The sequence below is a fragment of the Petaurus breviceps genome, unplaced genomic scaffold (assembly GCF_028583685.1).
Source record: "Petaurus breviceps papuanus isolate PSGF00001 unplaced genomic scaffold, PetGlider_PUasm1.0 138, whole genome shotgun sequence".
In the NCBI taxonomy this organism is placed as follows: domain Eukaryota; kingdom Metazoa; phylum Chordata; class Mammalia; order Diprotodontia; family Petauridae; genus Petaurus; species Petaurus breviceps.
This window is the reverse complement of record NW_027185694.1, coordinates 27,878,829-27,902,007: the sequence shown is the minus strand read 5'-3', so window position 1 is coordinate 27,902,007 and position 23,179 is coordinate 27,878,829. Positions and strand designations below refer to the sequence as shown.

Genomic DNA, 23,179 nt, shown 5'->3' with positions numbered 1-23,179 from the left:
TTGTATCCCTAGTGCTTTGCACAGAGAATGTGTTTAATTCATGTTTCCTTCATTCATTCCAAAACTTTCATTTTACCTTTGAGGAAAATAAGGCCTAGAGAGGTGAAGTGACTTTTCCAAAGTCACACATGAAATAAATGGCAGAGAGTCAGGACTTGAACCGGGACCCTTGAACTCCAAATCCAGCATACTTACCCTTCATCATGCTGTCTCCCCTTATCTGAGAGTCTGGAAAATGTAGGATTCCCTCTCTACTTCCTTTCACACAGTCACATTCTTTTTAATGTGGTTCAACCGAATCTGTGTTTGAGCTGTGTCTTCCTTCCTACTTTGGCAATGCTGCACCAAGCACACAGGCTGTTCTGTTGGTGTGGGCTTGCTGTCGCTGGAGGGCTTTCTAGTCCTCAGTGTTGTGGTCAGAAACCTTGGTTTTATAAGCTTGAAAGTACATTTACTTCCTGTCATATATCTATATGTCCTTTTAAGAACTGACTGATGGAAGTGTTCCGGTATGACCTGCTGAGAATATGGATAGCAAGCAGTTTAGTGACTTAGAATTTGTTTGTTCTTTCTGACTCTGCAGAACAAGGCAAGTAGGAGGTACCTACATACCTATTTGCCCTCACTTTCTTTGTCTGTTGTAAGTCAGCTTATTCCATGAATCCTGACCACATTGCCAATTTAGATTCTTAGTCATTCCAGAGGGTTGTTGTTGGGTGTCTCACTTTTTACTTTTCTTTCACTCAAAGTGTCTGGTGCTGCCTGTTGAATCCTGCCAGTTTTGTTTTTGTTTTTTCTGCCTACCAGACAGTCTAGGAGGTGGTGCCCTTCTACCACTAGCATCTCAAAGGGCTGGAGTGCCCCTGTAACATTTCACTTTGTTGTGTGTTTTCAAATGTTTTTTTTCAAGAACTGATCACTGAAAGTTAAAATAACTGCAGTTAAAATACTCAGATTGTTCCTTAGCTCCTCTTCTTATGTTTTGTTGAGTGAATCTTAGGTTGTAAAAATGGGTGCCCCATGAACGTGACCATAGGTATACAAATGAAATTTGGGCAGTAACAGGGTCTGAGGACTGCTGCAACCATGGATATTAATCCTATTTTTCAGAGAAGCTCAGAACTTATGGCATATTGAGGACTCAACTTTAACCATTCAGTATTTTACCAAATAAGGCTAGGAAGAACTTAATTTTCTTGTGCTCATTCATTGTTCATAATCTCTGTAAATATGGTTACTTTGGAGAGAATATGCCATTCACTTAAGTAAACTGAGTCACTGCCCTAACTCAGGGCCTTTTTACTTCTTACATCGACTATGCCATAACCTCCTAATTGTTCTTCCTGCTTCAAATCTCCTCCTTAGCTAGTTTGTCTTGCATACAGCTGTTTAAATGACATTCCTGGGGCAGCCAGGTAGCACATTGAGTAAGAGCACCGGCCCCAGAGATGGGATGACCTGGGATCGAATCCGGGCTCAGATACTTACCACAACACCCAGAAACACCTGGCCATGTAACCTTGAGCAAGTTACTTAACCCCAATTGCTTAGGGGCGGCCAGGTGGCTCAGTGAGTAAGAGCACCAGCTCCAGTGTCAGGATGGCCTGGGGATCAAATCCAGGCTCAGACACTTAAAACCCACCCAGAAACACCTGGCCGTGTAACCTTGAGCAAGTTACTTAACCCCAATTGCTTATGGGTGGCCAGGTGGCTCAGTGAGTAAGAGCACCGGCCCCAGAGTCAGGATGACCTGGGATTGAATCTGGGCTCAGATACCACCACACCCAGAAATAACTGGCCATGTAACCTTGAGCAAGTTACTTAACCCCAATTGCTTAAAAAAAAAAAATGACATTCCTGAAGTGCAGGTGTGGCCTTTTCACTCTCCTCCTCACAAAGTTTCAGCGCTTCCTATTGCCTCTGAGATAAAATATAAACTCATCTGTTTTGCATTCAAAGCTTTTCATAGTCAGGCTTCCAACCTTACTGGTGTCTACTTTCCAGGCAAACCAGCCAACTTACTATTCCTCATATACAGCATGCCTTCTCCCAGGTTGCCCGGGAAGGAATGCACACTCCTTTCCCACATCTACCTCTTACAATACCTATTTTCCTTTTAAAGTTCAGGTAAAGTACCATCTCTTGCTTGAGGTTTTTAGTGATACCCTCTCCCAACTGTAAATTATTTTCTGTGTATTTTGTGTTTGCTTATGTGTATATGTTGTTTCCTCTGATGGACTTTAAGTTTCTTGATTGTTTTTGCTTATGTGTATATGTTGTTTCCTCTGATGGACTTTAAGTTTCTTGAGGTTAGGGATTGTTTTTTCCTTTGTATCCCCTGTGCGGGGCACATAATTAACACTTGTTGATTGATTGCTAAGAACTGTACAAGTGGCATAGATACCATATTTTAAACATCCTAGGGGGAAATTGAGAAATAATTTAACCTTTCATGAACTGAAGGGAACCCAGAACATAAATATTCTCAGATATATTTTCCTAGGCTTTAAGAAAAGTGGTTATGTTTCATTCATATTGGATGTTAGGCATAGAGTGATTTCACAACTGATAGTCATGCCAGTTGGAAAGAATCACTTGCTCAGTGGTCTTTGCAAATAAGCAGATCCTCTTAAAGCAGAGTCTCCATGAGGGACTAACCTTAGGAGGTGATGTTAGATTTTATAAACTTGTATGACGAAGGTTTCGTCTGGGTTACATACACACACACACACACACATTTTCCCTATTAATCTTATCTTATACCTGATGGTTTGTTTTGTGTTTAGCAGGGACACTAAACTACTCCTGTAAATCACAGAATCATAGCATTTTAGAACTGGAAGATCTGATAGTCTGTTGAGTTCTAGAATATCCAGGCCCCAGGAGTCTCATTTGGATTAAGTTTAACAAAATCCCAGGAGACCATGTAATCAATCCATTCTGTCACATTGGTCTGTAACTTGTTTGGGAACTCACTTCCAAAGCAATGAGGAAACTCAGGTTTGAAATGGGTGTCAGTAATTCAGTAGACATTTACTAAGACCCTCCTGTGGGCTGAGTACTGTGGTATATCTTGACAGGATACAAAGTTTAGACAGGACATATCCTTGTCTTCAGTATTCTTACTCTGAATGTCTTCTCTGTGGCTAGAGGGACAAGAAGAGAGTTGCACAGTGTGGGTAGGCATGGATGGGAGGACAGAGTGAGCAGAAGGCCCACCTCAGAATCTAGATAACTACCTACCTTCAGGTCCCATCTTGGAGTCACATACTAGCTTTGTGATTCTGAGTGAATCACTTAGTTTTGCAGTACTCCAGAATATGCTTTGGTGATAGGCATTTCTTTCCTGAGCATTCCCCACTCTGATGAATCACAGGTGAGGGCCCTAAAGAAATCAGACCAAGTCGGGGAGGAAGGAAATGAACATTTATATAGCATTTGTTATGTGCCAGGCATTGTGCTAAGTGCTTTTTACAAATATGATTTCGTTTGATGAGGTACTTTGAAAGGTAGGTGCTGTTATTATCCCCATATTTCAGTTGAAGAAACTGAGGCAAACAAAGGTTAAGTGACTTCCCCAGTCTGAGGCTAAATTTGAACTCAAGTCTTCTTCATTTCAGTCCCAGCACTCTACTGCATTACCATCTGCCTCTTAAATAGAGACTACACAGAAAGACCAGTAAAAGAGATGCCTACCATGTTTCCCCAATAATAAGACACTGTCTTATTAATTTTTTTGGACAGAAAAACACCAGAGGGCTTATTTTCAGGGGAGGGCTTATTTTAATGAACATTGACAGCAATTTTAATAAACAGGTAAATGTGAACAAAAAAATGTACCTTTATTCAATAAGCAAATCACTGGGGAAGAACAGGATGACGTGCTCACTGCTGCAGCTCTGATTGGATGCAGCTCGGAGCGCGGCGTGCGTTTCACGGGGGGGGGGGGACGGTGCATACAGAGGGTACCATAATGTAGCGTGTAGCGCAGGGGATCACCTTCACTACAGTAGCAATCTCAATAGGGCTTATTTTTGGGGGAGGGCTTATTTTAGAGGAGTCTTACACAGTAAGGGGAGGGCTTATTTTCGGGATAGGTCTCATTATCGGGGAAACACGGTAGTCATCCTCTGAAGCAATAACTGAAGAAAGTTTAGAGCAATATCTGTGGCCTCAGATCTAGGCACCAATGCACAAAATACGTAGAATAAGGTAAACCTGATGTTTTAAGATAAGGAAGTCAACAAAGCCTAATAATAGATAGCACTGAAACCTGGGATGGAACTCATGTGGCAACTTAAAAACTCGAACACAGGGGTGGCTAGGTGGCACAGTGAGTAGAGTACCAGCCCTGGAGTCAGGAGGACCTGAGTTCAAATCCAGCCTCAGACACTTACCACTTACTGGCTGTATGACCTTGGGCAAGTCACTTAAACCCAATTGCCCTGCCTTCCCCCCTCCAAAAAAAACAACCAAAAAAACCTCTTGAACACAATTTTAGGCATTATCAATAAAATTATGGTGGCTAGAGTGAAGGAGACGGTGGTCCTGTTACCTTCTGTCTTTGTCTGATCACATTTGGAGTATTGGGTACCATATTGTAAGAGAATTACTGTTGTAAGGAGTGCTTACAAAGAGTAAGTAACCAAGATGGTGAGGAGATTTAAAATCATGTGTTCTGGAGGATATTTTAAGGAACTTTGAGTAAATGCTCAAATACTTTTAGAAGATAAGTTTTTTTTTATTTGGGGAGTGAGTCTAAAAATGACAGCTGTGCTCCAGTATTTTCAATGGATGTCATATTTCTGACTTTGAGGCCCAAACTGGGAACATCAAGATAGAAATTATAGATTGGCAAATTTGGGCTCATTATAAGGAAGAATTACCCAACCATTACAGAAGGCTAATACTGTAATGGCATTTCTTATTAAGGCAGTGAACGCCTTGGTATTGAAAATGTTCCAGAAAGAAGCATAACTCCCTATCAGGGTGGCCATAAAGGAGACCCCTGCACTGGCAAGGAGGCTAAACTAGGTGAATTTTAAGTACCTTTCAAACTCAGGCTTCTGTTCTTTTGTATTATCAACCCTGTAAAGTCTCTAGGTCTCCATAATTATTTCTGTCTTAATGTTTTTCTTGGTAGTTGTTTGTGTTGTAATTATGACAGCAAACCACAGGAAGAGGATTCTGCTGGAGCAGAGAAATATACTTCCTCATCCCCTCCCCTCCCCCCAAGTATCTGTCAAGATTTTGTTCGGTTGCGGGGGGGGGGGGGGGGGGGGGGGGGGGGGGGATGAAAGTAACATGTGGAAAGATTAAATTAGGTGCTCAGCTGTGGTACTGAGTATAAAAGGAGTTCAGAGAAGGGAAGTAGTTGAACTGAGCCCATCAAGGAAGCCTGTGTGGAAGAGGTAGGATTTCAGTGAGATACTAAAGGTTTTAAGGTATGGGGGGACACTTGTAGGCAAGTGGTATGGCAAGTGAAACAGAGACACTGAGGCTAAGATGAACAGCAAAGAGAACTGATGGGTTTGGTTAGAGCAGAATGGTTGTGTTGGAGAAGAAAAGAAGCAGAGGCTGGATAGGTTTAGTGGAGCCACATTGCAGAGGGAAGAAGTAACGTTACGTTCTTTAGGTGTATTAGAATCTTGTGTCTACCGTCTCAGGCACCAATTAGTAGCAAATTGTAAGGTAGATGTGGGTCACCCTGGTTTCTAGCCCTAGGGAACCACAACCCTGTTAGAACTTGCAGAATGAACCAGAGGAAAGCGCGTGGGCCTTGAGGGGTCAGGAGCCCTGGATATCCCTTAATCTCTGAGTCTCAATATCCTTATCTGTACCTCTGATGTAAAAATATTCTGCCTCATGTGTTTGATGTGAGAAAAGTGCTTCAGAGAGCTCAAGGCAGTATATAAATCCATGATTGTCAGTAATAAAAAGGTCTGTGACCATGCAAGTGAATGTGATATCACCTTGAGAATTAGATTGAGAATAAAAGGAATAAATGTGAAAGGGCCCTAAGTAATAAGGCATGTGGTGTATGGTGATTTCTTTCCTTCTTTGTGTTTGCATGTTCTCTAAATTGCAGTTTCTTCCCTTTTTAGCCCTCCCACTCAGCATTTTTCCGAATCGGGCACCTGAGCAATGTAGAGCTGGATGATGAACTACTTGATTCGGTGAGTTGATGAGGAAGTTGAGTTGGGCATTGTGGTCTGAAATGAGCAGTAGAAGGACTCTTGGTTGAAGTGGGGGAGAGAATTTTGCTACGTGTAGCTTTTTTTTCTGTTTAGTATTTTATTTTTCCTTAATTACATGTAAAAACAATTTTTTAACATTCGTTTTTAAAACTTTGAATTCCAAATTCTCTCCCCACCCACCACCCCCTCGATGAGAAAGCAAGCAATTCAGTATAGGTTGTACATGTGTAGTCATGCAAAATATTTCCTTATTAATCATGTTGTGAAAGAAAACAGACAAAAAAACTCAAGAAAAATAAAGTTTTAAAAAAGCGTACTTTAATTTGTATTCAGACACCATCAGTTCTTTTTCTAGGGATGGATAGTATCTTTCATCATTAAGTCCTTCAGAATTGTCTTGGATCATTGTATTGATGAGAGTAGCTAAGTCATTCACAGCTGATCATCTTACAGTGTTGCTGTTACTTTATACACAGTACATGTCACTTTGCATCAGCTTCTGTAAGTCTTTCCAGGTTTTTCTGAGAGCATCCTACTCATCATTTCTTATAGCACAATGGTTTTCTATCACAATCATATGCTACAAGTTGTTCAGCCATTCCCCAGTTGATAGCCATACCCTCAATATCCAATTCTTTGCCACCAGAAAAGAGCTGCTATAAATATTTTTGTACATATAGGGCATTTTCCTTTTTTGTTTTCTATCCCTTATTGGATACAGACCTAGTAGTACCTGGTTGGTTGGTTGGTTGCTGGGTTGTGGTCCTTTGTTCTTGAAGAGAACCAAAATGATATCACTAAGTTAGAATGAAGTTACAGTGTGTCTTAACTATGGCTGATCAGACCAGTATGAGCTTGGAATACTCTACCACAGGTTGGGCACAAATCGTCTGTGTGAACATTTGGGGTGGATTCTCTAAATTAATGTATCTTGTGTTTCTTTTGAGCTACTTCAGTTCTGCTTTGCTCGTAGAACACAGCACCTTCTCTGATGAGGGCATGCCATGCTGGACAGTCCTGTGCCAGTGTCTCCCATGCCACACATTCATTTCCAAAGTTCTTAAGAGAGACCTTGAGACTGTATTGCTAGGTCAAAGGATATGCATGATTTTACAGCACTTTGGGCATAGTTCCAAATTGCTCTACAGAATGGTTGAGTCAGGTCACAACTCCACCAGCAGGGCATTAATGTCTCATTTTTCCCATATCCCCTCCAACATTTGTCATTTTCCTTTTCTGTCCTGTTAGCCAGTCTAATAGATTTGAGAGTGGTACCTCTGAATTGTTTTAATTTGCATTTCTCCAATCAATAGTGATTTAAAACATTTTTTTTCATATGGCTATAGATAACTGATTACTTCATCTGAAAACTGTTCATATCTTTTGATTATCAATTGGGGAATGACTCTATTTTTATAAACTTTACTTACTTCTCTTTGTGTTTGAGAAATGAGGCCTTTATCAGAAAAACTTGCTTCTAAATTTTTTTTAGTTATGATTGCTAACTCTATTTCCCGCCATCCTGTTTCTCTTTGTTTATGCTGTTCTGTCTCTCCTTTCACCCTGTCCCTCCTTAAAAGTGTTGCTTCTGACTACTGCCTCCCCCAATCTGTGCTTCCTTCTATTACTTTATCTCCCCTTTCTCCCTCTTCTCTTATCACCTCCTACTTTCTTGTAGGGTAAAATAGATTTCCATACCCAATTGAGTGTGTATGTTATTCCCTCTTTGAGCCAATTCTGATGAGAGTAAGGTTCACTTACTCCCTCTCATCTTTCCCACCTTCCCCTCCACTATAAAACTTTTTTCTTGCCTCTTTTATGTGAGATGATTTGCCCCATTCTGCCTTTCCCTTTGTCTTTCTCCCAGTGCATTCCTCTTTTACCCCTTAACTTAATTTTTTTAGATATCATCCCTTCATATTCAACTCATACCTGTACTCTCTGTCTATATATACTCCAACTGCCCTAATAATGAGAAAGTTCTTTTGAGTCACAAGTATCATCTTTCCATGTAGGAATGTAAAAACAGCTTAACCTTATTAAGTCTCTTATGATTTCTCTTTCCTGTTTACCTTTTTATGCTTCTCTTGAATCTTTTATTTGAAAGTCAGATTTTCTATTCAGCTCTGGTCTTTTCATCAAGAATGCTTGAAAGTCCTCTATTTCACTGAATGTCCATTTTTCCCCCTGAAGGACTATACTCAGTTTTGCTGGGTAGGTGATTCTTAGTTGTAATCCTGCTGCTTTTCCTTCCAGAACATGATACTCCCAAGTGCTCTGATACTTTAATATAGAAGCTGCTAAATTTTGTGTTATCCTGATTCACTCCACCATATTTGAATTATTTCTTTCTGGCTGCTTGCAATATTTTCTCCTTGGTCTAGGATCTCTGGAGCTATAATATTCCTTGGGAGTTTTCATTTGGGGAATATCCTTCAGGAGGTGATCAGTGAATTCTTTCATTTTCTATTTTATCCTCTGGTTCTAGAATATCAGGATGGTTTTCCCTGATAATTTCTTGAAAGATGATGTCTAAGCTATTTTTTTTTATCATGGCTTTCAGGTAGTCCAGTAATTTTCAAATTATCTGGATCTATTATTATTCAAATTATCTGGATCAAATTATTCTGGATCTATTTTCCAGGTCAGTTGTTTTTCCAATGAGATATTTCACATTGTCCTCTATTTTTTCATTACTTTGGATTTGTTTTATTGTTTCTTGCTTTCTCATGTCATTAGCTTCCATTTGCTCCATTCTGATTTTAAGGAATTATTTTCTTCAGTGAGCTTTTGTATCTCCTTTTCCATTTGTTCAGTTCTACTTTTTAAGGAGTTTCTTTCACCATTTGGCCTCATCTGTTTTTTAAGGTGTTATTTTCTTCAGTATTTCTTTGTGTCTCCTTTACCAAGCTGTTTACTCTTTTTTCATGATTTTCTTACATCACTCTCATTTTTCTTTCCAATTCTTCCTCTCTCTCTCTTTCTTAATTGATTTTCAAAATCCTTTTCAAGCCCTTCCATGGTCTGAGACCAATTCATATTTTTCTTGGAGGCTTTGCATGTAGGAGTTTTGACTTTGTTGACTCCTTCTGAGTGTATGTTTTGATCTTCTTTGTCACCATAGTAACTTTCTGTGGTCAGAATTTTTTGTTCTATTGTTTGCTCATTTTTCCAGTCTATTTCTTGATTTTTAACTCTTTGTTAAAGTAGGGCTCTGCTTCCAGGGTGGAAAGTGCACTGTCCCAAACTTTTTGTGTAGCTGTTTTCAGAGATACTTCTAGGGACCTGTAAATTTTTGTTTCTTCAAGGTGGTAATGATCTAAGGAGAGGTGTTTACTCCTATCCTGGCCTGTACTCTGGTTTATGAGTGACCACACGCACTCTTATCTACCCTGAAACTGTGACAAAGGTCCCTGCTCCACTGTGGCCCACAAGCTCTGGTGGGCTAGTGCTTTTCCTTGCCCTGGGACTGCCATCCAGGACTGTGACCCAGGTCAGAGTATGGGCAAAGCAACAGAGTTCTGCTCCCAGTGCTAGCAACGAGACCCCTACAATTTCCTTCTGGTCAGTTTTTCAACTCCCTGAGAACTCCAGAAGTAGCTGTTGATGCTGCTACTGCTGCTACCGCCTCTGCTAATTCAGTCACTCCCAAGGCCTACTCCTGGTTTGCTGGGGCCTGGTCTGTGCTGGTGCAGCCTGCACTAGATTGTATTACACTCTCACCTCAGTGCAATAGAGCTTTTCTGTCAACCTTCTAAGTTGTCTTTGGCTAGAAAATTATTTCACCCTATCTTTTTGTGGGTTCTGCTGCTCCAGGAATTGTTTTATGGTGTTATCTAAAGGTGTTCAGAGGGATTTGGGGGAGATCTCAGGCAAGTCCCTGTGTCTTCTCTGCCATCTTGGCCTCTGCCTTCCCCTGCTATATGAAGTTTTGCAAAGATAAGTGACTGTTATGGTAAATAACCATGTGCCTTTGGATAGGGCTGTATAAAAATGTCTAAGAATGGAGTAATGCCGACATTTTAAAATGTATTTTTATTTATTTCATTAAATATTACTCAATTATATGTGAAAAAATTTCAATATCCATTTTTAAAAATTTTGAGTTTTAAATTTTCTCCCTGTCTTCCACCCTTCCCCTACCCCTTGAGAAGGCAAGCAGTAGATTGATTATACATGTGAAGTCATGCAAAAAATATTTCCATGTTTGCCATGTTGCAAAAGAAGACGCACACACAATAAGAAAAAGAAAGTAAAATATATATGCTTCCATCTACACTCAGAGTTCCTCAGTTCTCTCTTTGGAGGTAGATAGCATTTTTCATCATGGTTCCTTTGGAACTGTCTTGATCAGACTCATTAAGTCTTTCACGTTGATCATCATTAAAATATTGTGTTACTGTGTACAATGTTCCCCTGGTTCTATTCACGTCAGTTTGTATCAGTTCATATGTCTTCGCAGATTTTTCCGAAACTATCCTGTTCAGCATTTCTTATAATACAATATTATTCCATCACAATCATACATCACATCTTGGCCATTCCCCAATTTCTGGGCATCCCTTCCATTTTTCAATTCTTCTTCAATTTTCCAATCTTTTTCCAGTTCTTTACCCTCACAGAAAGAGCTGCTGTAAATATTTTTGTACAAATAGGTTCTTTTTTCTCTGATCTCTTTGGGATATAGACCTAATATTGGTACTGCTGGGTCAAAAGGTATGCACAATTTTGAAGCCCTTTGGGCAGAGTTCCAAATTATTCTCTAGAATAGTTGGACCAGTTCACAATTCCATCAACAATGCCTCAGTGTCCCAGTTTTTCCACATCCCCTTCAACAGTTGTCATTTTCCTTTTCTGTCATGTTAGCCATTATGATAAATATGTGGTAGTATTTCAGAGTTGTTTTAATTTGCCTTTCTCTAATCTAATCAGTAGTGACCTGTTTTTGCTGTATTATATCGATGTATTTGACTTTAAAAAAATTTTAATTTATTTACTTTTAGTTTACAACATTCAGTTCCATGATCTCTTTAAGTTTCAAATTTTCTCCCTCTCCCTCTCTTTCCCCCTCCCCCCCATGGCAGCATGCAATCAAATATAGGTTCTACAGAACCTTCACATTAAACATTAGCCAAGTTGTAAAGAAGGATTATAACCAATGGAGTGAACAGTGAGCGGAGAAGGGACAAAACAGAACAAAACACAAATGAGAGAGAGCAAGTAATTTGCTTCAGTCTGCGTTCAGATTCTGTAGTTCTTTCTCTGGATGTGGCTATCCCTTCCCTTTCCATCATGAGTCTTTTGTAGTTGTCTTCTAACCTTGTATTGCTGAGCAGAGCCCAGTCTATCAAAGTTAGTCATACATATGATTTGTCTGTAATAGTGTACAGTTATACTGCTCTCCTCACTCAGCATCAGTTTATATAAGTCTCTCCAGGTTATTATGAAGTCTGTGTGCTCCTCATTTCTTATAGCACAGTAATATTCCATTACATTCATATACCACAACTTGTTTAGCTGTTCCTTATAACTTATTTTTTGCTACAGTTTTCTTCCGAAGACTTCTGGGATTTTTCATGTTTTAATACCCAGATATTTTACATTTTCTCAAAGAAAAGACTACTTGTAACAACTTTATGGGAGTATATCTTAGCATAGTTAATGTGCATGTAGAAAACAGTGTGTGATACAAGCTAGAAGTTGCAATAGCAAACACTCTAGCATGCTCAGGATGGCCTGCTAGCATAGGTTCTTTGATTTACTTTGCTAAAGGAAAGACAACTTTTAAAGGGGTCAACAAGCTTACTTTAATTATATTCACTAGTTCAGGGGAAAGGTCAGCACCTTAAGCATGGAAAAAATACAAACAGAAATTAGCACAGAGATTCAACAGACAGGGCTCCTACTATCTGAACAAAGTAATATAATAATCTACATATACCACCAGACCAGGAGAGCACAAACCTCTGAGTAGTTGGAGACTCTTAACAAACAGCTTCTCAGAGTCCCGTCCAGGAAATCAAAAGGTTGTTCTCATAATCAAACCCCCAAAGTAAAATACCAGTCTCCCACTATATATAATTTTCAACTAATAGGCTCAGAGCCAGAAGGCATCACAACACTGGAGACTCAGTGCCTAATTAGCTTAGTACCAAAAGGTGTGAAAGCCTTCCTACAAGCAAGCCTCCCTTAAGCAAGCTTCCCTTTAGGCAAATTCCTCCCCCAATAGACTCTAACTGGGCCAGAGCTCAAACCAGTAAGATATTCATGATTGAACACATGTGGTCACATAGGCCTATTAATGGATAGGGAAGATCTTCATATTCTGTTAACATTACAGAAGTCAAGTTGAGTTTCCAAGACTTGTGAGCAGGAAAAAAAAAAGATCTGTACCTGCTTATCTTGTGTACATGATTCTAAGTTCATAGGTAACTCTTGCCTTACTTGCTTATAGTTGTCTGAAGGTATATTCCTTTTAGAGTAGGGAAGATTTTAAAATAGTTTCTTTTGCCACATTTCTTCCTTAAAAAAAAACAAAAACACCCAACAACAGCAACAAATCAGCATAAAAACAAGCAACTGCACAATCCCCTGAGAATCCTTTTTATGTTCTGAAAGTACCATACTGAGTTATGGTGTAATTAAAATAGATTTCTTGTATGTGTGTGTGTGGGGGGGTTAAACAATTTTTTGTTAACATAGATTAAAACTTAATTGGAAACTAAATAACTTAATACTAAAGAATGATTGGGTTAAAGAACAAGTCATAGAAGCAATGAGACAACATACCAAAACCTATGGGATGCAGCAAAAGCAATAATTAGAGGAAAATTCACTTCTCTAAATGCTTACATCAGTAAAATAAAAAAAGAGCAGACCAATGAATTGGGTATACAATCAAAAAAACTAGAAAAAGAACAAGTTAAAAATCCCCAGTTAAACACCAAACTGGAAATCCTAAAAATTAAAGGTGAGATTAATAAAATTGGATGTAAGAAAATCATTGAATTAATAAATAAAACTAGGAGTTAGTTTTATGGGGAAAAAAATCAATAAAATAGATAAGTACTTGCTTAATATGATTTTTAAAAAGAGAGAAGAAAACCAAATCATTGTTAATCAAAAATGAAAAGGGTGAATATACCCCTAGTAAAAATGAAATCAAAGCAATTATTAGGAGTTATTTTGCTCAATTATATGCCAATAAATGTAGCACTTTAATGAAATGGAGGAATAGTTACAAAGTGTAAATAGCCTAGATAAACAGAAGAGGAAACAGAATATTTAAATAAATATATTTTAGCAAAAGAAGTTGAACAGTCCATAAATGAGCTTTCCAAGAAAAAGGCATCAGGACCATATGGATTTACAAATGAGTTCTACCAAACATTTAAAGAAGTATATACTTAAACTTCTTCTTTGGGGCCAAAGAATTTGTAATTCTGCAACATTCATTTTTTTAAAATTATAATTGCTTTCTTTTTAAAAATTTTTACATGGCCTAAGTGTCCACCTGTAAACATTCATCTTTCCTCTCCCAGAGAACCATAACATATGGGGAGGCTCAGCATGATCAATTAATGCATTGAAAAAAATTCAACACTGTATACTCTACATCATGTCTCTTGACCTCCTCACTTTTTTAAAGTATGGTGTGGGGGGAATACTTTCTTATCTCTAGATTTGGGGCCACACATGTTCTTTGTAATTTACAGAATTTTGCAGCATTTCAGTTGTTTTATAGTTCTTATCATTTACATTACTTTAGTCATTTGTGTATATTGTTTTCTTGACTCTGAATCAGTTAGTGTCTTTTCAAATTTCTCTGCATTCATCACATTCATTGTTTTCTGTAGCATGGTAATACTTCATTACATTCATATACCAGTTTGTTTAACCATTCCCCAGTTAATGAACATCTACTGTGTTTCCATTTCTTTGCTACTCCAAAAGGTACTTCTATAAATATTTTGGTGTCTATGGAATCCTTATTTTTGTTAATGACCTTCTTGGGGTTTATGCTTAGCAGTGGAATCTCTGGGTCAAATCATATGGACAGTTTAGCCATTTTATTTATAAATCCATATGACTTTCCAGAATGGTTGTACTAATTCACAGCTCCACCAACAATGCATTAGCCCCACGAAACCCCTTCAGTATTGACTGTTGTATTTTATCATCTTTGCCAATTTGGATGTGAAGTAAAACTCAGATGTTGTTTTGATTTGCATTTCTCTTATTAGTGATTTGGAGCATTCTTTTATATGGTTGTTGATGTCTGCACTTCTTCTGTTGAGGACTGTTTCTATCAGACTTTGACTTGATAAGTCAGCTAGCATTAATGTTTTCTGTGTGGAAGGCACTAATCGCTGGGGATACCAAGAAAGGCAAAAACATGGGCCCTGCCCTCAAGGAGCTCCCACTCTGATGAGGAAAGAACATGCAAACGAGCAACGATGCACAAATGAGACGTGGGTAGCCTAAGTGAGGGGCAGTGTCAAAGGGAAGGCGTGAACTGGAAAGGAAGGGGAAGAGGGAGAATGGGAAAGGCCTCTTAAACAAAATGTCTTGAAGGAAGCTAGGAGGAGGCAGAGGCCAAGAGGGAGGACATGCCAGGCATGAAGGATAGTTGGTGACGAGGTAGAGTTGGAGATAGAGTGAGGGACAGCATGAAGGCCAGTGTCACTGGACTGTAGAATATAGGGGAAAGGGGTAAAATGTAAGAAGACTGGAAAGGAAAGAAGGGTCCAGGTTCTGAACAGCTTTAAAAACCAGAAGATTTTGTATTTGATCCCTTATGTAATAAATGTATGCCTTTGGAGTTTATTGGTTAGAGGAGCAAAGTAGTCAGAATAGCAGTTAAGGAAGATCACTTTAGTTGTTTAGTGGGGGATAGACCAGGGTTAGTTCAGGGAGATCAACCAGCAGGCAGTTGCAGTAATATAAGTATGAAGTGGTGAGGAACTATACCAGAGTGGTGATTGTATTCTGTGAAGTTTGGATGTAGTCAGAGAGCCACACTTGAGGACCTAGAGGGCCACGTGTGGTAACAGGTTCCCCCCTCCTGGTTTAGAGGAGATAAAATGAATTTAGTTTTAGACATTTTGAAATTAAAATGTCTTCGGGACAGCCAGTTGAAGATATCTAGTAAGCAGTTGGTGATATGAGAGTTTAGGGTTGGATAAATAGATCTGAGGAGCATTTGCATAGACATCCTTTCTTCCTGCCTAATTGATCTTGACTTGACTTTTTACATCTTATGAACAAGGAATCTGTGGAAGAAAACCAGGAAAGCTGCATTGAGCTTAGCTCCAATAACTGAGTCAAGGATCTCACCTCCCGCCTCCCACTTCCCCTCTGTTTCCTTGCTCACCTCCAGGTGCTAGGTCAAGGCTACCCCTCTCTGTCTCCTTACTTAACTTGCTGAGCATTATCTTGTTACAAAAATCTCATGTTATTACTGTTTAATTTCTCCAAAATGTACAATTCCTCACCTTCCCTGGCAACCTCTCCACTTCAAGACTTAACCCAACTAGGATTGGTTGGTATGTGTTACTGAAAGACTGCCTGTGGCCGGCTAGGTGGTGCAGTGAGTAGAGCACCGACCCTGGAATCAGGAGGACCTGAGTTCAAATCCGGCCTCAGACACTCAACACTTAGTAGCCATGTGACCTTGGGCAAATCACTTAACCCCAATTGGCCTGCCCTTCCCCCTCCAAAAAGCAAAAAAAAAAAGAAAGAAAGAAAGACTGCCTGAAAGCTGTGTTTAAAAAGCCTTTTCCCCAGAGGGTCAGGGTAGATTCTTCCATGTAAATATTTTCTTGGCCAGCAGATTGTTTTATCTCTGGTCTCTTGCTTGCTTACCTACCCTCTACTTATAAACCCACTTGATGCATAATGACTCATTAGAGTCAACTTCAAATTTAATTTTACCACAAATCCTTTGGGTTGAATTAAACTGTAATTTAAAAACTCAAATCTTCTATTCCTCCATCATGAGGAAATTTTTCTAGAATTGTGTGCTTTTGATCAGTAGGCTTTCCTTGGTTAAATTTGAATTGATATTAATGATTTTAGCAGAATATACAATTTTTTAAAAAATTCTTCCTGTTAATCTGAATTCGTCTAATTCCTTGTTACTTTCTTTTTTTTTTTTTTAAGCAATTGGGGTTAAGTAACTTACTCAAGGTTACACAGCCAGTTATTTTTGTGTGGGTGCCAAGTATCTGAGGCTGGAACTGATCCTGGGTCTCCCAATGCTGGGGCCAACGCTTCCTTGTTACTTTTTGCTTTGAAACCACTTAGGGCACCTCAAATAGAATGCTCCTCATATTTCCTGGTACTCCTTTCTATCACTGTGCAAGGAAATAAGGTAGATTTTTCCAGTCATTCCTTGCACGTAGTATGCACTAAATAAATATTGGTTAATTAAAATTATTTTGGTGACAGACTTGAGGGATTGAGCTCAACCTCTTCCTTTTTATACACTAATAAAAAGGCATGGAGAGGAAGTGGTTTTTGCTTCTGAGAATTCTAGAATCCAAGAATTCAAGTGATGTAGCCAGGATGCAATGCCTGTTTTCTCATTAAAGCTATTTTTAAAAGTTTAGCCCTCCACATTTATTTTTGTTTGCCTTTTTTTTTTTTGGAAGGCAATTGGGGTTAAGTGACTTGCCCAAGGTCACATAGCTAGTTTTTATGTTAAGTGTCTGAGGCCGGATTTGAACTCAGGTCCTCCTGACTCCAGGGCCGGTGCTCTATTCACTGTGCCACCTAGCTGCCCCTAAATTAATACTCATATACAATTTGGGAGGAGCAGAGATAGGACAGCAGAGAGAGAGAGCTGAAGGAGAAAGTGGTATGTCTCACTAGTTAGAGCTATCTGAACCACTTGTCACCAACGATTTTAGTGTGGCACACTTAGCATGCCTCTGTTCTTTACCATAGACTTAGCTTCATTCTTTTTTGTTTTTAATTATGTATTTTTTTTAACATTTCTTTTCTTTATAAATTTTGAGTTCCACATTCTCCCTCCCAAATATCTCCCATCTACTGAGAAGGCAAACAAAATGATATCAATTATACATGTGAAATCATACAAAATATATTTCATCCTGAGTGTGGGAAGACACTGCCCCAGGCTTCAGACTTTTTCATGTTGCTATTTTCAAAGTTAATTCTGGGGGACTGCAAGTTTTCACTGTATCCAAGATGGTATGACCTGGGTAGAGGTGTGGTCACCACTCTTCTGGTCCATGCTCTGGTCTTTACCAAGGAAGAACCCCTCTTCCTCTGCAACAGCAAGTGCCTAGCACTGCCCTTGGCTCTGAAACTGTGACCAGATCCCCTGCTCTCCTGTGGCTGCTCCTCACTGCTGTGTAATTGCCCACAGGGCCCGTGCTTGCTTGTGACTCTTCACAAGAGCAGCTTATGGGCCATAGAATTGCCAGGCAGCACCAGCTACACCCAGTGCCAGCAAAAGATCCCCTGTAATCTCTTTTTGACCAATTGTCCAACACTCTTACCAGCTCAGCTGAGAGCTCCTGAAGCTGCTGCTGCTGCCATTGTTGCAGCTGCCTCCTAGGCCCACCATTGGTGCTGCCCACTTCATGCTCTGGACTGGCTTCCACCCCAATATCACAGATCTGCCTTGTTGACTTCCTGATTGTCTTATGCTGGAAAAATGTCTCACTCTGACCTTTTGTTGGCCCTGCTGCTCAAAAATTTGGTTTGAAGAGTTAAAGTTGTTTGGAGGGGAATGTTGTGACAGTTCATTTGGGTTGCTGCCTGTACTCTGCCATCTTGGCTCTGCTTCCACTTCATTCTTTTTTTTTTCTTTTTCTTTTTTTTTTAATTTAAATGCTTTATTAACTGCTGATTTACATCATTCGTTTCCGCCAGATTTTGAGTTACAAATTTTCTCCCCGTTTTTCCCCCACCCATCCCCCCAAAACAGCAGTCCCACAGGATATCCCCACCTCCAATCTGCTCTCTCCCATATTTTCTCCCATACCCATTTCAACTTTTCCAATGGATCTCTATGCCTCAGTGCCTGTATATCTTTTTTCTTAATTACATGTAAGATGGTATTAATAATAGTATGTATGTATATATATATATATATATATACACACACACACACACACACATATATTTGAATATTTGATTTTAAAACTTTCAATTCCAGATTCATTCCCTTCCCCCCCCCGCCACCCACCCCCACTGGGGGGACAAGCAGTTCAGTATAGGTTGTACATGTGTGGCTAATGCAAAACAATAACATAGTAGATGTATTGTAAAAGACTGACTATATTTCCCTCCCTCCTATCCCACCTCACACTTGTTCTATTCTCTACTTTGATCCTGTCCCTTTTCAAAAGTGGGTGCTTCCAACTTCCCTCCCCCCCAGGCTGCCCTCCCTTCCATCATCCCCCCCTCACATCCCCTTCCCCCCCTATTCTCCTGGAGGGTGAGATCCCCTATTTAGTGTGTATTTCCCTCCTTTCTCAAGCCAGATTCAATAGGAATAAGGTTGACCTATTCCCTTTTGCCTTCCTATTCTTCCCCTCCATTGTAACCATTTTCCCTTGCCTCTTCTGTATGAGATAGTTTGCCCCACTCTGTCTCTCCCCATCTCCTCTCATTATATTCCTCTCACCTCTTAATTTCACCTTTTAAGTATCATCCCTTCCTGTTAAATTGGTCCCGTGCCCTCTATCTATGTATACCTGTAAACGTATATACACACATTCACATATGTATTCATATGCCCGCATACCCTCATATAAAGACATATATATATCTATATGTATATATATATATATATTTCTAATCCCTTCAACTACTGAGAAAAGTTTCATAGGTTACAATTATTGTTTTTCCATGTAGGAATATTAATAGTTCAACTTTGGCCAGGTGGCTCAGCGAGCAAGAACACCAGCTCCAGTGCCGGGGCGACCTGGATCAAATCTGGGCCCAGACACCCAGCACCACACCCAGAAACAATAACTTGCCATGCAACCCTGAACAAACCACTCAACCCCGATTGCTTAAAAAAAAAAAAATAGTTCAACTTTGATAAGTTCCTTATGATTTCTTTTCCCTGTTTACCTTCTCATGCTTTTCTTGCTTCTTGTATCTGAATGTCAAATTTTCTATTCAACTCTGGTTTTTTCAGCAAGAATGCTTGAAAGTCCTGTATTCCACTGAATGACCATATTTTCCCCTGAAACATGATACTCAGTTTTGCTGGGTAGGTGACTCTTGGTTTTAATCCCAGCTCCCTTGACCTCCGGAATATCACATTCCAGGCCCTTCGATCCCTCAGTGTAGAAGCTGCCAGATCCTGGGTTATCCTGATTGTGTTTCCACAATATTCAAATTGTTTCTTCCTGGCTGCTTGTAATATTCTCTCCTTAATCTGGGAATTCCGGAACCTGGCTATAATATTCCTAGGAGTTTTCTTTTTGGGATCTTTTTCAGGAGGTGATCGGTGGATTCTTTCAACCTCTATTTTGCCCTCTGGTTCTAAAACATCAGGGCACTTTTCTTTGAGAACTTCCTGGAGGATCCTTTCCAGGCTCTTACTTTGGTCATGGCTCTCAGGCAGTCCAATAATTTTTAAATTATCTCTCCTGGATCTATTTTCCAGGTCAGTGGTTTTTCCAATGAGATATTTCACATTGCCTTCTATTCTTTCATTTGTTTGGATCTGTTTAACAGCATCTTGATTTCTCATAAAGTTATTAGCTTCCATTTGCTCCAATCTAATTCTGAAGCAATGATTCTCCTCAGTGAGCTTTTGAGATTCTTTTTCCATCTGGCAAATTCGACTTTTTAAGGCATTCTTCCCCTCATTGCCTTTTTGAGCCTCCTTTGCCATTTGAGTCAGTCTGTTTTTTAAGGTATTATTTTCTTCAGTCAGGCTGTTGACTCTCATTTCATAATTTTCTTGCATTGTTCTCATTTCTCTTCCCAATTTTTCCTCCACTTCTCTTATCTGCTTCTTAAGGTCCTCTATGGCCTGTAACCAGCTTGTATTTTCCTTTGAAGCTTTTGCTGCAGGAGTTCTGACTTCACTGTTTTCCTCCTGTTCCATGCCTTGCTCCTTCTTATCCCCAAAATAGGAGTGTAACATTGGAATCTTCTGTCTGCTTTGTTTCCTTTGCCTGCTCATTTTGCCACTCAATGATTTGACTTTTGGGCTTTTTGCCACAGTAGGACTCTGCCACCAGACAGGGGAGTTTTTGTCCCAAACGCTGGGGTTTTCTCAGCTGCCAGAGGTATTAGGTGGGTGCCCTCTCTGAGGTCTCCACACGCTCTGGCAAGCTGGACACACACCCCAGGACCTCCACCCTAGACTGCAATCCAGATCCAAGCAGGTTAAAGCAAGAGCGATGACCCCTCAGACTGGTGCTTGGTCCCCCTACACTCTGCAGGCCAGGAGCTGAAGCCGCCACGTGGCGCTGGCAGGCTGTGCTGGCGTCTCAGCGGTTTCTCGCTCCGGGGGTAAAAGCCATGCACTCCCACTTCCTGGGTCCCAAAGTCCAGACTGCACTGTCCTCTCACCTTGTCCCTTGCATCTATGTATTGATAAATCTGGAAAAGGCCACAGCTGCTGCTGATCTGGAGTCCCTCTGGCAGGCCGCTGGTAAGGCCCGCCCTGGGGCTAAAGCCTCGGTGTGGGGCTGGGCTCGGCTCCCAGAGCGCTGCGCTGGCCGATTCCTGCTGGCCTGCCGGGCTGTCCTCAGCGGGAGGTTAGTTTCTCTGTGTCATTTTGTGGGTTCTGCAGCTCCAAAGTTTGTTTAGAGTCCCCTTTTTACTTGGATTGGGGAGGGTGGAAGCCGGAGCCATGGGAAGGTCGTGCTTCTACTCCGCCATCTTGGCTCCGCCCCCTCCACTTCATTCATTCTTAAATATGTTACAGACAAATAAGAGAATGAAGAGTGAATGGGTTAACTTAAATCTATCCTCACTATTGGGATAATAACCCAAAGTGAATGTCCTATAGTTGTTAGGTTAGTAATGCCATTTAGAGATTTGCAGATAATGTTATTACATTAGCCTAATTTGTTGTGCCATAGGCTTGACAGAGTGTATCCAGGTACATTCTGTTCACAGACCACTTAGCTCAGTTTTGTTCATTGGTACAAGCTGCTATTTAAAAAAGGGAATTATTTTTTCAATTAAAAATGGGCTGCTATTTTCTAAATGTGCAAAGTATAGTCCACCTTTACAGACAGGTGAGGTGGTCCTTGGTTTGCAGTCTCATTCAAGGGAATATTGAACCCTTTTGTGGTAGGTGATGGGACAGAGGCAAATAAAGCAGTGCTAGGGATTGCTTGAAAGACTAAGAGTTTATGTATACTCAAAAGTGTTTTTATCATCACGCACATGCATGATCTTTCCTTTCTTTCCCAGGAGATGGATGCACCTCATCATTTGCCCCGGGAGATTCCACATAATGAGAAACTCCTATCCCTGAAGTATGAGGTAAGCATTCGCTTTGGGAATTTAAGATTTTTCTACAGAGCCTCCTTTTATTCCCCACTCCGTAATGGCAAATCACCTCTAAGGGTTTCTGCCTTCTTTAAGGGGCTCCTTGTAGTCTACCGTATACCTGCTCAGAATAGCCACCAGTCTGGAACAGACTTTGTACACCCGAAGAAAATCATATGTGTAGCCTTGTGAGGATGTAAAACCTTGTAGTGGCCAGCTCCAACTCAGTTCCTCTGGGTACATGAGGGCAGGCATGGGAACAGCCCTGAAAAGATGTTTCCAGGATCACTGGGGTCTGGTGGAACATGGCGCCGTGTATAGTTATGTTTGATGCTAACAAAGCTGCTTCTGACGTTTTCACAAAGTTGAACCATCTGTTATCTCCCCATATTTGTTTTTTGAAAAAACAACCTTATTTTCCAGGGTCATTTGGAAAGGTGCCAGCTTCAGAAAGGTCACGTTGGGTCTCCATTAAACTCTAAACATTTTGCCAGATAGTGCCTGGGAATGTTTCTTTCTGCCCCTGAGAAGCCAGCTACTCCCTTTTCCCAAGCCTGTTTCCTCCGGCCACCCTGTCCTTCTAGGTTTGCCTAATAAACTGGGGATAGTAAGCAAAATGTTTTTTTCTTTACTGTTACCTGCAGAGTTTGGATTATGACAATAGTGAAAACCAGTTGTTCCTGGAAGAAGAGAGGAGGATAAATCACACAGTGAGTTTGGGTTCAGAGTTGGGTGGTTCAAGAAGCTGACTGGCACCTAGGTAGACTAATGAGCCTGAAATAGAATCCATCTATCACATAACAGTGGAAAGGGAGCATTCTGGGACCTGTAATTTCATCCGTCCTTGAGTTGGTTTTTAAATCTTGTTTCAGATTGCCTTCACATTGTTTCCTTCTCTGTACAATAGTGGGACTTCCAGCATTCTTCATAGTCATATTTCTAAGTCTGACGCTATTGGCATTCTCACATGTTTTGTTCTCAATAGTACAGTCCTCCACGGGATGGAAAATGTGATCTTTGTGACAAAAACAATGAGCAGAGTTTCTTCTGTCTTAAGAACCAAAATAAAAATGTGTGGTCATTTTGGGTGTAGGGTCATTTTGGGTGTAGCATCATTTTCAAAGGAGGGATAAATAGAAAAAAATCTTCTACAATAGATTTATCTGTTAACATTGGCTAACTGAAGAACTACAGTAATCTTACAGATTTGACATTCATTTGGATGAGTGTTAATAAAATGACAGTATACATTCCTGTAGGTGCAATAACCCAGTCAGGCCCTGCTATATTTCATTGCTGAGATAGGTATTTATGGCAGGCTGCTTTTCGAATGTGGCTCTGAAAATAATAGTCCAAAGCATGCTTTGAATAATCTCTCACTCACAGGATTGGATTCAGGGATAAGATTAATTTTGGGGTCATCAGTAGCATTTGCCAAAAAGCAGCCTGTATTAGAATTACATTTCTGCAAGTGTAACTTCCCC

The 23,179-nt window shown here is 40.2% G+C and overlaps 2 protein-coding genes across 3 annotated transcripts in view; both read left to right on the top strand.

The window, feature by feature from the left end:
* LOC138177612 (H(+)/Cl(-) exchange transporter 7-like) overlaps positions 1-23,162 on the top strand; it is a 35,151-nt gene extending 11,989 nt beyond the window's left edge. Inside the window, exons 2-4 of one of the 2 annotated variants that reach the window (XM_069108829.1) lie at positions 6,105-6,176; positions 21,618-21,689; positions 22,340-23,152. In XM_069108829.1, the coding sequence (XP_068964930.1) occupies positions 6,105-6,176; positions 21,618-21,689; positions 22,340-22,444 (249 nt within the window). In that variant the 3' untranslated portion in view covers positions 22,445-23,152. Of the gene's footprint in view, positions 1-6,104; positions 6,177-21,617; positions 21,690-22,339 lie in introns of both variants that reach the window. The other variant, XM_069108837.1, reaches the window with a different exon arrangement.
* CLCN7 (chloride voltage-gated channel 7) overlaps positions 22,697-23,179 on the top strand; it is a 28,059-nt gene continuing 27,576 nt past the window's right edge. Inside the window, exon 1 of the mRNA XM_069065663.1 lies at positions 22,697-22,767. Coding sequence (XP_068921764.1) covers positions 22,697-22,767 — 71 coding nt within the window. The remainder of the gene's footprint in view (positions 22,768-23,179) is intronic.